The following is a 14,407-nucleotide window of genomic DNA, read 5'->3' on the forward strand; positions in this document are numbered from 1 at the left end:
AGAAATCATATACTGTGGAAAAAATAGAAAATATTAAGATTAATCTTATGAGTAAATAGATATATATGTATATAGTGACTGCTATCAATTTTATCTGAAACTATAGAACGATAAACATTGGAACTGACACGAAGTTACTCTTCTTTGTGTTTTCGCGTAATTGAAAAGATCTATTCACCTGTTTCTATTCATAGTGTCAAGTTACATTTGTGGGAGTGGTGTGCGAAAATGGGGGTATATCCTTTAACCTTTTCAAGCATGCAAAGCTTTAAATATTTGTTTTAACATTATATATATTTCTTTCAATGATTTTCCTCGAGTTTTACAAAATAAGTTAAATAAAAAAAAGGTCGTTAAAATCTTACAAAGAATAATTTACAGATATTAAAAATTTCCTACAGAAAAACAATTTAATAAGTAAAATAATGTAATATAATATTTAAAAATTTATGTTTTGATTCTATAAAGAAACTATTAATGCAATAATAATTATAGTCAAAGCTCTTATCCGCAATCGATGATTTCGAATTATATATACTTTATATTTTCTTTGTTCATTAATAAAACAAATTTATTGTTGAATTTTGTTCTTTTAAATTATTTAATATTTTATTCGAGTGCTTTTCTTTGAATTTCTATATGTATATAAAATTATAATTTTTATTAGATGGCCATTTGAAGGGAAAATAAAGCCTTAAAATCCATGTTATGTTGAAAAATAAATTTTCTTCTATTATACACTTTGGTTTTTGGGAACATCAATATTACATTATTTGATATTCTTATTTTGGCTGTTTACAGAAACGATATGTTGTCCACGGAAAGAAAGTTTGTAGCAATATTTGATATTATGGTGTTACTTTTTAGTATATTTGGTTACAATTGCGGAACATTTTGGCATGATAACGATTTTCGATACTATTTTTAAGAATGATTGAGATTAAAATAAGAATATTTAATATAGTTAGAAAGAAAATTTGATATAATATTTACGAAATCTGAAATCTTTTTATTGCAACACAAAAATGTCAAATTTTAATAAGCTCTTTATCAATTTTTCTAACCAAATATTTCAAATTTCGTAATTAAAATTCTATAAAATGATATAATTATTTCAGATTTTGATATATTTGATATGAAAATTGAAAAAGAAATATCAAAGTTAACGAGATTCGACGAAATTTGCCGAAGTTGAACGTTCGGAATTGCCCGATCCTCACCGAGTGGTAACGGAGACTGACGAAGCTCTTTAGACAAGCCCCTTTTTACTATTATCTTGATACAGACCTGAATTTCTTTTATATAATTAATTTCGAAGATTTTACAATAAATCAGTAAAAAAAATTGTTCTTTAAAAAATAATAAAATATTTAATTATTTCCCAATAAATAATGATTTTTATTTATATTTTTAAACATGTTTTAATATAATTTCACCTTTCTCATAAGCGGTGAAAAATATGTCTGGTTAGTATATAAGAATGGTCACATCAGTTTTTCACATGAGCGTAAATTTGTATATGAAGCGTTATTCTGCGAATGTTATACGTATTATCGTTAGTATAGGTTAGGAATAAAAATAAGCCAATCGATGTAAAACAATGCGGTGTATGTGTGTGTGTGTGCATTTAAAAGTTCATATCCTCGTCTATCCTCGAGATGAGAAAGAGATAAAACTTTGGTGTAGAATCTATTGGTGTTTCTGTCGTCATCTGTCACGACTGAACCACTTCGAATTTTTAGTATAGTTTTAACAAATTTCGAAATAATCTTTCCAAATTTTCATATAAATTTAGTAAATAACGAAGTGCGCGTCGGTTTAACTTACTTCTGGTTTTTCGTATAAATTTATCAATTTACGAAATAATAATTTCAATTTCTGGAATATATTTACTAAAAAGACTATTGGTAAAAATATACCGATTTTCGTTATCAAACCCAAATGTTCCGCGTTTGAAAAAGAGAATACTAAAATTTCCTATCAGATTTATCAAATATTGCTACTAAATTTCTTTCCGTGTCATTCATAACGCATAATATTAGAAGGGAGTGACGTTTAACATCCTGATTCGACACTATTATTTTACTTCTATTGATCGATACTGAATTATGAATATATACGTATATTGCTTTGATGGATAATACCATATGCTCATATAGTATTGACTTACTAAACTTTACTATATCTATACTAAATTTCAAAAATGTCCAGTTCAATGTAGGTAATTTTAATAAAATTATAGAAATATAAATTTACTTTATTTACATAAAAATTAAGGGGACTTTCTGATTAAGAATTTGACAAAAGAACACACTTTTTAAAAAATTTTTTTATAAAAAAACTTTAATAGTTATTTGAAATTATTATGTGACGCTCCATGAGAGAAGGGACCTTAAGTCAAAAATATTTTAGGTTATGTTTGTGGTTTTTTGAATTGAAAACTTATGTTTAAGTCTCCATTACAATAAAAAAATTTAATAAAAACTAATTTTGATTTTATCTAATTAAAAAGAAATTTTTTATTGAGGTAAAACTATTACTATAAACATAAACATAAAACATAAACTATAAACATTTTTTAAAAATTACCCTTTCAAACTGGTGAGTAACTATTTTCAAAATTTATTCAACCGATTTTAAAAAACCATAAATTATTCGATTCATTTTTTATAAAAAATTATAGTGATGCATTCCAGAATCTATCTATCCTTTCATATAAGAAAAAAGACAAAAACTATGCATTTATTTGTTTTCAATGTATACCTATTTTTCACGAGATTTATCGTTCTCGTTGATTTTTTCGAGCGATTTCTCACTCGAATGTAATAATAACAAAAACTACAGAATATACCTTTGAAGTTTCATATTACTTCCCTCTATTTTTAATATATAGGGGAAAATTTCTACAAAAATACAAAGTTTTTTTATTCATTTATTTTTTTTTAGAAAAAGAGGTATAAAACGATTTAAAAATTGTTTTTTTTTTACATTTATTGTCTATAGTATTAAGTCTTGTGAATAGAATTCTATTTGAATTTTTAGTTCATATGTTATAATAAATAATTTATCCGAAAGTTGACTATAAAAAAGTACCTTTTAAAAATTATAAAATATTTCAGGAAATTTTTATTCGCTGTTTATATGGATTATATTAAAAGTATGTGCCTCAAATTCTGAACGTTCAAATGAACGAAATCGCAATTTTTTTTTAAATTACTACAGCAGTTAAAAATAAAAAAGTTAATTAAACATTTAATAAATTATTCATTTATTTTTGAATCCTGAAAAGAAAATTTTATAATAAAATATTAAACAAATTTTTCGTTCATTTGAACGTTCAAAACTTCAAGCACATTTGAAGGTGATTTTGAACCGAAATGATTAGTAACAGACAAGTATATTATAGATTCATTTAATGTTGAAATATACGTGAGGAATTATCGATAATGGTTATAATGAAAAATTCAATCAAACTTTAATACGAGAAATAAATTAGAATGAAATTTTAATTGACCAATCACAATTTTCTTGACAGTTTCTGATTGGTCAATTTTAAAATTGGCGCCGAAATATTTCTGCCGTTTGATTATTTGACCATTTTCAATGTAGAATAAATGAAAATTCTGAATTTTAAGATTTCTATTATAAATTACATTTTTTGTTAATAAAAATTCGGACAAATGAAGATTTGGTTTAATGAAAATTCTGGCATTTAAAAATTTGAGTCAGAGGAAATTCTGTTTCTGAATAATCATGCGCCCTCTAATTTTTGTTTACAAATTTGCAAAACTCCAAAACTTTTTCTTTGGATTTTTTTTTATTTATTTAAAAATAATATTGTGTAGCGAAAGAAACGTTATTTGCTCTAAAGCAGACAGATAAAATGTGTTTTCGCCTGTCAGGTGAAATCGGCAAAATCGACAGAGAGATCAAATATGGGGTTTAGTCAGCGGTGATTGATTCACAGTCGCTTGGCAACGTCTTTATTGCTTGCACGTATATAGTACAAAATATGCGTCGAGTCTAGAAATTATTCCTGCCTTTTCAATGGCTTAACAACAGGATTTTACTCCCCTCATACAAATATATATATATATACATATACGTCATTTCCTAGAAAATTATTATTCAAGTAATTTCGAGAAATTTTGTCCCTTTATAAATGTAAAGTTATATTTTTTAAATTCGAAATTTCATCGAAAAAAAAAATAAAATCTCATAGTGAGAGGAATATTTCTTTGGTAAATTATTTTTACATTTTATTTTTAATAAAAAAATATTTATCTTAAAGAAAGAAAATTTTTCGTTTGAATTTGAGAGGAATTTATAAAATAATGACTATTAATTTTTCCCTCTCGGATTAAAATTCATTTTTTACATTTAAAATTACTTTTTCTACTAAGATTATTTTTCTATATAAATTTGTTACACTAAAGAGATCTTTTTAAACGAATAGTTATTGTTTTCTTAGTGAAATTTATGGAAAATGGAGATGAAATTAAAAAATATATACAGTTTAATAAAAAAATAAATATTATGATTACCATTTTTTAAAACATTTGTTAAGTTTGTTTATTTAAAGATTATTTATAAAAAATTATAACAAATTATATATAACCTGTGAACAACTATTTTGTGGTTCGTATTTGTAATATTATAAATATATTGTACAAGATTTTAAAGAAAATTAATAAAAATAAATATATATTTTTTTCTGAAAATTAATTATAAATATATTAATTCAAGACAAATACATATATTTTCATTTAACTCAATTTAGTTTGAATGTCAAATTTTGTCTATTGATTAGAATATATTAATATATTAACGTTATTGATTATTATACATAATATTAATAATTATCATGATACAAGTATAATTAAGAGTCGTTTATATAAAATAAATATATCAAGTGGAATTTGTAATTCCACAGAGGATTCAAGAATAATTACTAATGAGTTGATAAAAGGAAGTTAGTTATTTGAGGTAGAATCGTGTAATTGTCTTCAATGTGAATTCATGTTTCTGAACTAAAATAATTAGCACTCACTGTTGCATACTAATGAATTAATCTAAGCAATAACTTCGATGAATGCACAACAAATTTTCAGTAAATATTACAATTTATATATAATTATATATAGACATTCTCTAAAGTATATTTTAGTGGGCCATTCAATTTGGAAAATTAAATCTTCCTCAATGTGCATGAAATTACAGTTTTGAAATTTCCATTCTAGATCACGTTCTGTTCATCATAATAATATGAAATATTTTACATGTTGAAATTTACAAAGTTTTCTCTCCATTTCATGAATATCTCACTAGAAAAATGTTAATTTGTACTAAAAATAGTCGCCGTTTAAAAGTACAAAGAATATAAAGATAAAGGGAGAGTTAAATTATTGAAAATTTATTCAAAATATGTATATCGATTAATGTTCCTGCAATTTGTTTGAAACAACCAAATTTTCTTTTAAATAACCAAAAAATTGTATATTTTGTTCAAACAAATGCAACGAAACAAAAATAATAGTTAATATTTATTATTATTCATAATAATAAATTATTACTTTTCTATTACTAAATATTTATTTATATTTTTCGATAAGGGAAAATTTTTTTTTTTATTTTTTCAATGAAAAATACCCCTTTTCCTCTGAAGCATATATATTTTTTTTTTCATATTTAATATAAAAAATTCTCGGTGCTTTTTCTACATAAGAAAAGAAAGTAAAGTCCTTGGAAATAAAGATTTATGCGAAAAAAATTTTTTTTTTTTTTTTTTTTTTTGTTGAACAACTGCGAGAATTTTTACGAAAAGAATATGAGGACTTTCTTGAAGTCAGAGGCGGTACGGTGTTGAGGTTAGGTCTTTGAGTGGGGTGCCCTCGGATCGATTCCCGGCTGGTAAGAACCACGTGATGGGGTGCGGTATTCATGACGTCACTCTGACCACCCTAAGCAGTTTTTTTGAACCCTTCATACTAATTTTAACGCTCATTAAAATAATTTTTTCTTTGAAAAAACAAATTTTTTCACCCACACTATAAGATCCCATTTTTTTTTAAATTCATAAAACTATTTTATCTATCAGTATGTAAAAATTGAGTAATAAATAAAAAAATTAGTTAATATTACATATGACATTGAATATATAATTTATCTTCAAATTAAATATAAAGTTTTACTAATTTTTTCCCCTCTTTCTTCTTTTCAAATTCTCTCAACTTTATAAATAAAAATTCTTAATTGAAGAAGAATAATATTAAAATATTAATTGGTTTGTTATACTTCCAATGAATTGGCAAAATATAAAATATTTATTAAATTTAATTTATTAAAAAAAAATTTTTAATTAAAATAAAGTGTATTATTCTTGTTTTGAGAGGATAAATAGAAAAGAATATAGAAAAAGGAATTTTTATTAATTTTTTTTCTGAATTTCCAAAGAAATGATGTGTATAGTTTATACGGGCAATCTTTTTTTCTCACCTACTTAACCTTAACCTTACATCATCAACTCCTGGGCGACCCTCACTTTATGAAGCCAAACGTGTGCCCGTCTTAGATATAGCAATTGGCGGTTATGACCCACTATTGCCCTCCTCCTTAATGCGCAATGAAATAATAACCCAACTTGTATATTTTTGTGGCAAAACGCCATTTTGGCGAACTTACTACGATAAGTTTATTTTCAAATCTTATTTTTTTACTTTGTTACGGTCATGCTCATGAATTTAAATTTTCTTTAAATATAAAATATTACAATTTGCATATAAATGAATATTATACGCTCTTGACGTTTGACCAAATTTTTAAGTGTATCCTTATGTGTTATTATCTTTGTATGGAATTTAAATTTTTTTCTAATTTTATTAGTCTAAGTTAGTTATAAGTGAGTTAATTCCCTTTTTATTCACTTGACGAGATATTTCACTTCTAATATTTCCATTTATAATTAAACCAAATTTTCAAGATCACGTAACACTTATTTTATATATTTTTAATTCTTTCACTCAAATTACAGTTAAACCCGCTGAAGTGAGACTCCCTAAAAAAATGCAACACTTTACTTTGAAAAAGTATCTCTGTTGTATATTTGAATTCAAACAATTCTCGCGCCATTTGTATTGCAGCGCCACCTTCACTATCTAAGCTTTTTTCTTAATTACTTACTTAAAATTCTGAGTTAATAATAAACGAATATTTTTACATCTGGTTTGGAATTTTGTAAGGTTTTAAAGTAATTATTAGCAGTTTTTATTATGGAACATTTTCCTCGATGGCAATAGGAAGATCTGAAGGCAAACTAAAATTTGAATAGGCGTTAATTTGATAAAACTGTATACAATATAATTTTTAAAAGAATCGAAAAATTGAGTTTATTTAAAATTTTATCGATGAATTTTTTTCGTTTTAATCTTAAAATTATCGCGTGGCATCACTGAAACGATATTAGAAAAAAAAATTGGATGAGCAAGAACTTTTGAGTTGAACTTAGTCCAAGCTCACCGTGTGAGTTTATTTGAATTTATTTGAAAAGATATTTTACTTAAACAATAACTTAACAATATTTCCAAATTGTACTTTCTTTACATTAGAGGAATAGTGTCAGGGTTGGACAGTTGGCTTTTTTTAAATAAGAACACTAGCGCCACCTGTGTGCGTACGTGACGAATCTTCTAGTAGTGTAACCTAACTTTTTGTGGCATTACATTTTTGGAGAATCAAAAGTAGCGTCTCCTGTGACTTCGGTGCAATCTAAGAGACAAAAAAAGTTTTGTTTGACTTGTGAATAAATCTAAAAAATATGTAAAAAAAGCTAGAATTCGGCAAGGTAATCTTATTGAATGTATTGTGGGGTACATAATTTAAGAAGAAAAAAAGTGAAAAATCGAATCGCGACACATGCCTGGTTATGGTTAGCACAATTCGAAAATGATGCTTCTAGTTAGGGTTGGACACTTTATACAGTTAGGGTTGGACACCCATATTAATTATGAATTTGACACAATTTATAAATAAATAAATATACAAATAAATTTTATTTTATTGATATTTCAGTGCAAAATTGTGCCAAAGATATTAGAAAAATAATACTTAAATTGTATAAATTTTGTTCATCATTTCATTGAGTTATTTGGAACAATAAAGCGTTATTTTTTGTAATTTGAGTTCATTCCTTTTTTAAACCCATGAAGCTTTACAATTTGTAAACAATAAGTAAAGATAAACATGAAAAAATAAGAATAAAAAACATTACAAATGTTATTTTACGTTTTTACCAATAATGCGTTTCGATTTTCAAAAAGTGTCCAACCCTGACTGAAAAGTCCAACCCTGACTAGATTTTTTTTTTTTTTAAATTTTTATAACTTTTTTAATTTTTATTTATTTATTTATTTATTTAAACATAAACGGGTTACAAAAAAACCCTTTCGTACAGAAGTACTTAATAATAATGGCATACAAAGCCTAGTTACAAATGACCAATTAAGGTAATATACTTAACGCTAGGCTTGGCTGTATAACAATTGTCTCAGACTAGAGATAAACCTGGTCAGTGAGGCGTCAAAAAAATCAAGCGTACCAGAACTAGTATTAGCCTCTCTGCTTATTCTTGCAATCAGAGAATTTTTCGCATAATTCGTTCTATGATACTGCACATAAAAAAGTGAAAAATATCTAGACGATTTCGTTGGTACTGAGAATTTAATCAATGACAAAAGTACTGAGCAATTCGTGTAATTGTTTAACAACTTGTACAAAAAAATTAAATCTGAATATAAAAATCTAGTGACAATTTTGGGCAAATTCAAACGATTTCGTAATTCATCATAATTATGTTCAAAAAAATTGAAAGGTATACCCAATTGTCTTGCCGCAAACCGAAGAAACCGATTCTGAACACGCTCCAATCTTATTAACAAATATGCGTAGTATGGCACCCAAATAACTGACGCATACTGCAATATACTCATGACGAAAGCAAAAAACAAGATTTTAAGAGTACGCTCATTTCGAAACAAGGATGCATTTCGTGTCACAAAGCCAAGCGACCTAAGTGCCCTGCTAATAACATCAGAAATATGAGAATTAAATGACAGTGTACTGTCAATAGTAACACCCAGGTCACAAACTTGAGTCACTCTCGGTATTACATCTTCACCAAATGAATACGAGTAAATAAGTGTACTTTGTTTCCTTGAGAAAGATATCACCGAGCACTTTTTAATATTAAGAGACATGTTATTTTCAGAACACCATGTTTTAAGATTGTTCAAATCTGATTGTAAATCAGCATAATCATTATCTGTTTTTATTACTTTATATAATTTTAAATCATCTGCGTACAAAAGAAAATAACTGTTTTTAAAAATAGATTTCATGTTATTAACATATAAAATAAACAAAAGTGGTCCCAAGTTAGATCCCTGAGGAACACCAGAAGTTGATAAGAAAGGATTAGAATTTTGGACCAATCAATTTACGGTCCACAGCAAAAGTGTTCCTCTTTTGTAGATCTTTCCACCCATATACCACAATTGACTGAATTTATCTAAACAAAATATTTATAAACAAAAAACCAAAACTGTGTCCAACCCTGACACTATTCCCCTACTTTTTTTATAATTTCAAATTTTTCACTGAAATTACAGTCGAACCTGCAGAAGTGAGACATTATGTTTATTTTGATTTAAATTCACTTGAATTGCATAATGTAAAACTTTCGACGAAATTGTACAAATATTTATACTGATTTTTCTGTAAAAATTTACGATTTTTTTGCGTTTATAGTTGCGCAAACTTTTTATTAACACGGTTTAACTGGCTTGCGGTGAATTCCTTTTGTGGAGCTTTATAATGATGATAAATACGTCAGGACATGAGCCAGGATGTCTGCGTAGGATTTACAAAGTGATATAGGGATATCACATGTGCTCAGCACTGTCGCTTATGAAAGGACTTGTAAAGGTGACTGGTTCTCAGTTTTAGAGCCTAGAGCAAAATAATCTAACCCAGATTCAACACTCATTGTGAATGTTTTATATTACAAGGATTTATTGGCATTTTTCAAAATTTTATCCAGTCATTTAATTTTCTCTTTATAAAAAGGATAAATTTAGAATTTATATAATGAAAATGATATTTCCAAGCATATATATTTAGAAAATGAAGGGAATAAATTATTTTTTATACTTTTTTTAATTCCTTGAATATTCTAGTGAAAATTAAATAATACTTATTTTTAGAATAAAATTAATTTTCCATTTTAATGATTTTTTTCTACTCTTGTTTTATATTTAAAACAATATTTCAAGAGCATTTTTTTTTTAATAAAATTTAGTTAATGAATGGTAATTAATGATCATTTTGTACGAATTGCGTATGTAAGTAGGCAATTAAAAAATTTCCTGTTTTCATTTTTCAAATAAAGATTTTAAATATTTTATTTCTCCTTTTTTCTGAACCATATAAATTATTCTTAGAAAATTTTTAATATTTACCGTTGTTACTCGCGTTTATACTCATATTGTTATTCAGATATTTTGAATAATAGTCACATTGAATCTTTTTAAAAGTTCTCAACTGCGAAATCATTCATAGATATTCCTCGGTTTTATGACAAAAATAAAACTTTTGCAATTTAAAGTTACATTTAGAGCTGTAAATAATGTAATAGAATGTTTTTTTACGAGGACAAAAAATTATTTCATTTTTATAAATAATTTTTATATTTTTAAGATTTTTCATTTTTTTTTTCATTAATGTAGTCTGTACTTTTTACATTATGGTCAGTTTTGAAAAAAATTTATCTTTTTACAAAAAACAATATCATTTCTAATAATATGAAATATTTTATTGTTGCAGGATTTTTGTCCTGGGATAAGGACAATTGTCATGTCGACCTTGAGAAGGAATTGCAAGCTCTCACTGCACAGGCACCGGAAGGTGAAGAAGCTAGAAATGGTGAGAGGATTTTTTTTATATTAATATAATGATAATAATAATAATATATTATGTAAATTTAAAGAATCACAAGCATAATTTTAGTAAATTATTTAACAATCAACAAGATGCTGAAGTTCACAATGTTTATGATCAACGATTTTTAAAGAAATATTTTTTTTGATTTTTTGTAAAGTACTACCCATATATATATATATCAATTTTGTGAAAAATAAAACTTTAGTTTGATGAGCAAAACTTTTGAAAACTTCTATATATTAGAGTTCTTTGGTTGTGTAAATAAAATACGAGGCGAAATAATAGATATGTGAAGAAAACTCCAGACTCAATTGAAAAATAAAATAAAAAAAACTTCTAACTTGTATTTCAATTCTGATTTCGTTATGAACATCACTAATTTTAAATGTGGTTTTTTCATTATTAAAATGAATCAATTTGGTTTTATGTCGAAATATATTTTAAATGAAGACAAAAAAAACGTGTAAAGTTGCCTTAAAAATAAGACTTCCTTTTTACTGTGGCTAAAATAAAATTATTAATTAGAAAAGAAATTTGAATTTGAAATATATAACGAGAAATTTAAATTTGAAGAGAAACTTATTAGCTTGTAAAACAAATTTTTTATGTGTATACCGCGAAATAATACAGAACAACCAAAACCCAATTGAATGACAGTTGGAAACTTTCGTAAGGATTTTGCAACAAAATTTTGCGAGGTTTCTATATATGTGTTTCAAAATATATATTTCAAAGTTATCAAATATTTACGTAAGAGTTCATACACATCTGTTATTGCTTCGAAATGGTAGTGGAGACTAAATGTTTGCTCAATAGAACTGGAACTCACTGTTGTGAGAAAATAGTATATATATCCCAACGTACAATGAAAGTGTATAAAAAGAAGAATCTCGAATTTTTATTTTGTATTGTTTTTTATTTTATCTTCTATTTTTTATAAAATTGATAATAATTTTATGTTGTAAAATAAAATAACAAAAATTTTTTTTTTCATCAAGAAAGTTTGTAAGAAATGTAAATAATAATTTTACTATTAAAATCATTTAGAATTTTTACTTTTTTTTTATTGAGCTCTCTTTATTTTTGCATTCTCTTGAAAACAAAATGAATAATTTATTGAAGGCTTGTTCTCAAAATCTCATTAAACCGAAACTGTACATGACAAAATGATATTTGCAGGCGAACGTCTTATTCAATATGCAACGGAGAACCTCGTGACGGAAGTTCTGATACATCCCCAAACAAATACTCTCTTACAATGCATACGCAATCTTCTCGCAAGTTTCACGAAACACCGGCACATCATTCACGCTGGATACACTTTTGGCGGAAATGGTTCCTGGATACTGCAGGTATACATTTTCATCTAATTTTTTTTTATTATTTTCCTTTTACATTCACGAATGACAAATTCATAAATGTTTGATGAAAACAAAATTCCTTATTGTTCCTTCATTAACCTCTTCACTGTTAGAGGAAAAATTGATACTGTGGTCTCAAAATGTCCAACAAATTCTGGACGACAAATTTTTTATAAAACATATATAAGGTTTTTTGGGGTCTCGAAATTCAAATATGACCTCAAATAAAAAAAAAATTCAAAATGGCGGATTAAAAATGGCTAACATTTTTTTTAATATATGCAGAATTTCATAAAACTTTTTATATAAAGGTTTTTGAGCTCATTGAATTCAAATATGACCTCAAAAATAAAATTTAAAATGGCGGACATATTTTTTTTATTTTATACTAAAATCAAGTTCCATTAAAATCCGTTAAAATTTTTAAAATTATGTCATCCATTTTGGATCCGCCATTTTGAATTTTTCAATTTGAAGGTCAAATTCGAATTTAGCACCCTCGAAAACCCCCTTATACCAAGTTTCATTAAAATACGTTAAAAATTTTTAAATTATGTCCTCCATTTTGGATCCACCATTTTTAATTTTTAAAATTGAAGGTCAAATTCGAATTCAGCACTATCAAAAACCCCCTTATACCAATTTTCTTTAAGATCCGATAAAATTTTAAAAATTATGTCCTCCATTTTGGATCCGCCATTTTGAACTTTTGAATTTAAAGGTCAAATTTGAATTCAGCGCCTCCTAAAACCTTTATACATCTAATGAGGGTTAAATATTGAAAATAAAATTTTTTTTCGTGATTTTTACTTATTTTTCAACTGTTATATTACTTAAAAATAATGAATAATTATTTCATTATTACTTAACCAAATATTATTGATACCTTTAGTGTGCGAATATTGATATATAATAATTTATTTTACAATTTACACAGAAAATTTCATTTATTTTGTGTTAAGGTGATCACGACACAACGTATGTGTCGCTAACAGTTAAGGGGTTAATAACAGGATTGAGAATTTTTTGTAAATTCTCATATATATTAGAATCGAGAAAATTTTTTTATTTTTATTATGAATCTAATAAATTTTACACTGAGTATTATTATATTGGTGTGACATTTTTTTCTATCTCGTTAATTTTTCCTAATGATATTTATTTTCAACATTTAATCTCCTTTTACAGGATGGAACCTTTAGTTATGCAGATTTTGTAGATGCATTTAGCGAACATGAGGTGCAAAGAGTGCTTCGTGCTTACGAGAATAGTGTAACTGTAGATATTCATTGCGCGGGTGTTGGTGAATGGTCGACTGCAAGATTATCCAAAGAACCCTGTACAAGGTTTGTTTAACTGATATTAATCTCTGTAAAATTCATTTTCAAAATTTATTCTCATTCTCAATTGTAGAAAAATTCTTTAGAATTTTATTTTTAAATCGCTGCAGCTTGCACAGTCTTTATTACATGATAATCATAATAGTGATTTTATGATAAAAATAAAAGATATTTTAATGATGATGATTTTAGGTCCTGTCAGGTAAAGGTGAATCCTGATGATGTTCTTACGGCAGGTGTTCCAGCCATTACTAGTTTTACACATTATATTGAACAATATCTTGTACCTCAAACATTAGATCAACTAATGGAACCTTCCGATGTTGTCGGAAATATTCGCTTTAGTCATCCAACCCTATACGTCTTCCCGGGTGGACAGGGGGACGCGGCTCTCTTTGGAATAAATGGTTTCAATATGCTTGTCGATGGGGGCTTCGCTAGAAAAGCCTGTTTCTGGGACTTTGCCAGACATTTAGATCGATTGGATGCCGTTCTGGTCACGAGGATAAACAACAGCAATATTGGTGGCATGTCCAGTGTTCTTCGAAAAAAGAAGGAGATGCACGTTTATCCTCAAATTGGGCATTTCTTCTGTAATCTCGTGGTAATTTTATTCATTCTCATAACAGTTATTTAAAATTATCATTGATTAATTTGCATTTATTTGAAATTATCTTCATTTGAATTTTGTTTTAAAATTACTAATTCACTTTG

General features: G+C 26.4%; 1 protein-coding gene across 1 annotated transcript in view; it reads left to right on the plus strand.

The window, feature by feature from the left end:
* The window catches only part of LOC127278683 (microtubule-associated protein futsch), an 89,583-nt gene that overhangs the window by 52,305 nt on the left and 22,871 nt on the right, over window positions 1-14,407 (plus strand). The window contains exons 3-6 of the mRNA XM_051300501.1: window positions 10,876-10,974; window positions 12,172-12,344; window positions 13,542-13,699; window positions 13,886-14,297. Coding sequence (XP_051156458.1) covers window positions 10,876-10,974; window positions 12,172-12,344; window positions 13,542-13,699; window positions 13,886-14,297 — 842 coding nt within the window. The remainder of the gene's footprint in view (window positions 1-10,875; window positions 10,975-12,171; window positions 12,345-13,541; window positions 13,700-13,885; window positions 14,298-14,407) is intronic.

Source organism: Leptopilina boulardi, unplaced genomic scaffold (genome assembly GCF_019393585.1).
Source record: "Leptopilina boulardi isolate dan_hultmark-lab unplaced genomic scaffold, ZJU_Lbou_2.1 LbouV2_210, whole genome shotgun sequence".
In the NCBI taxonomy this organism is placed as follows: Eukaryota; Metazoa; Arthropoda; class Insecta; order Hymenoptera; family Figitidae; genus Leptopilina; species Leptopilina boulardi.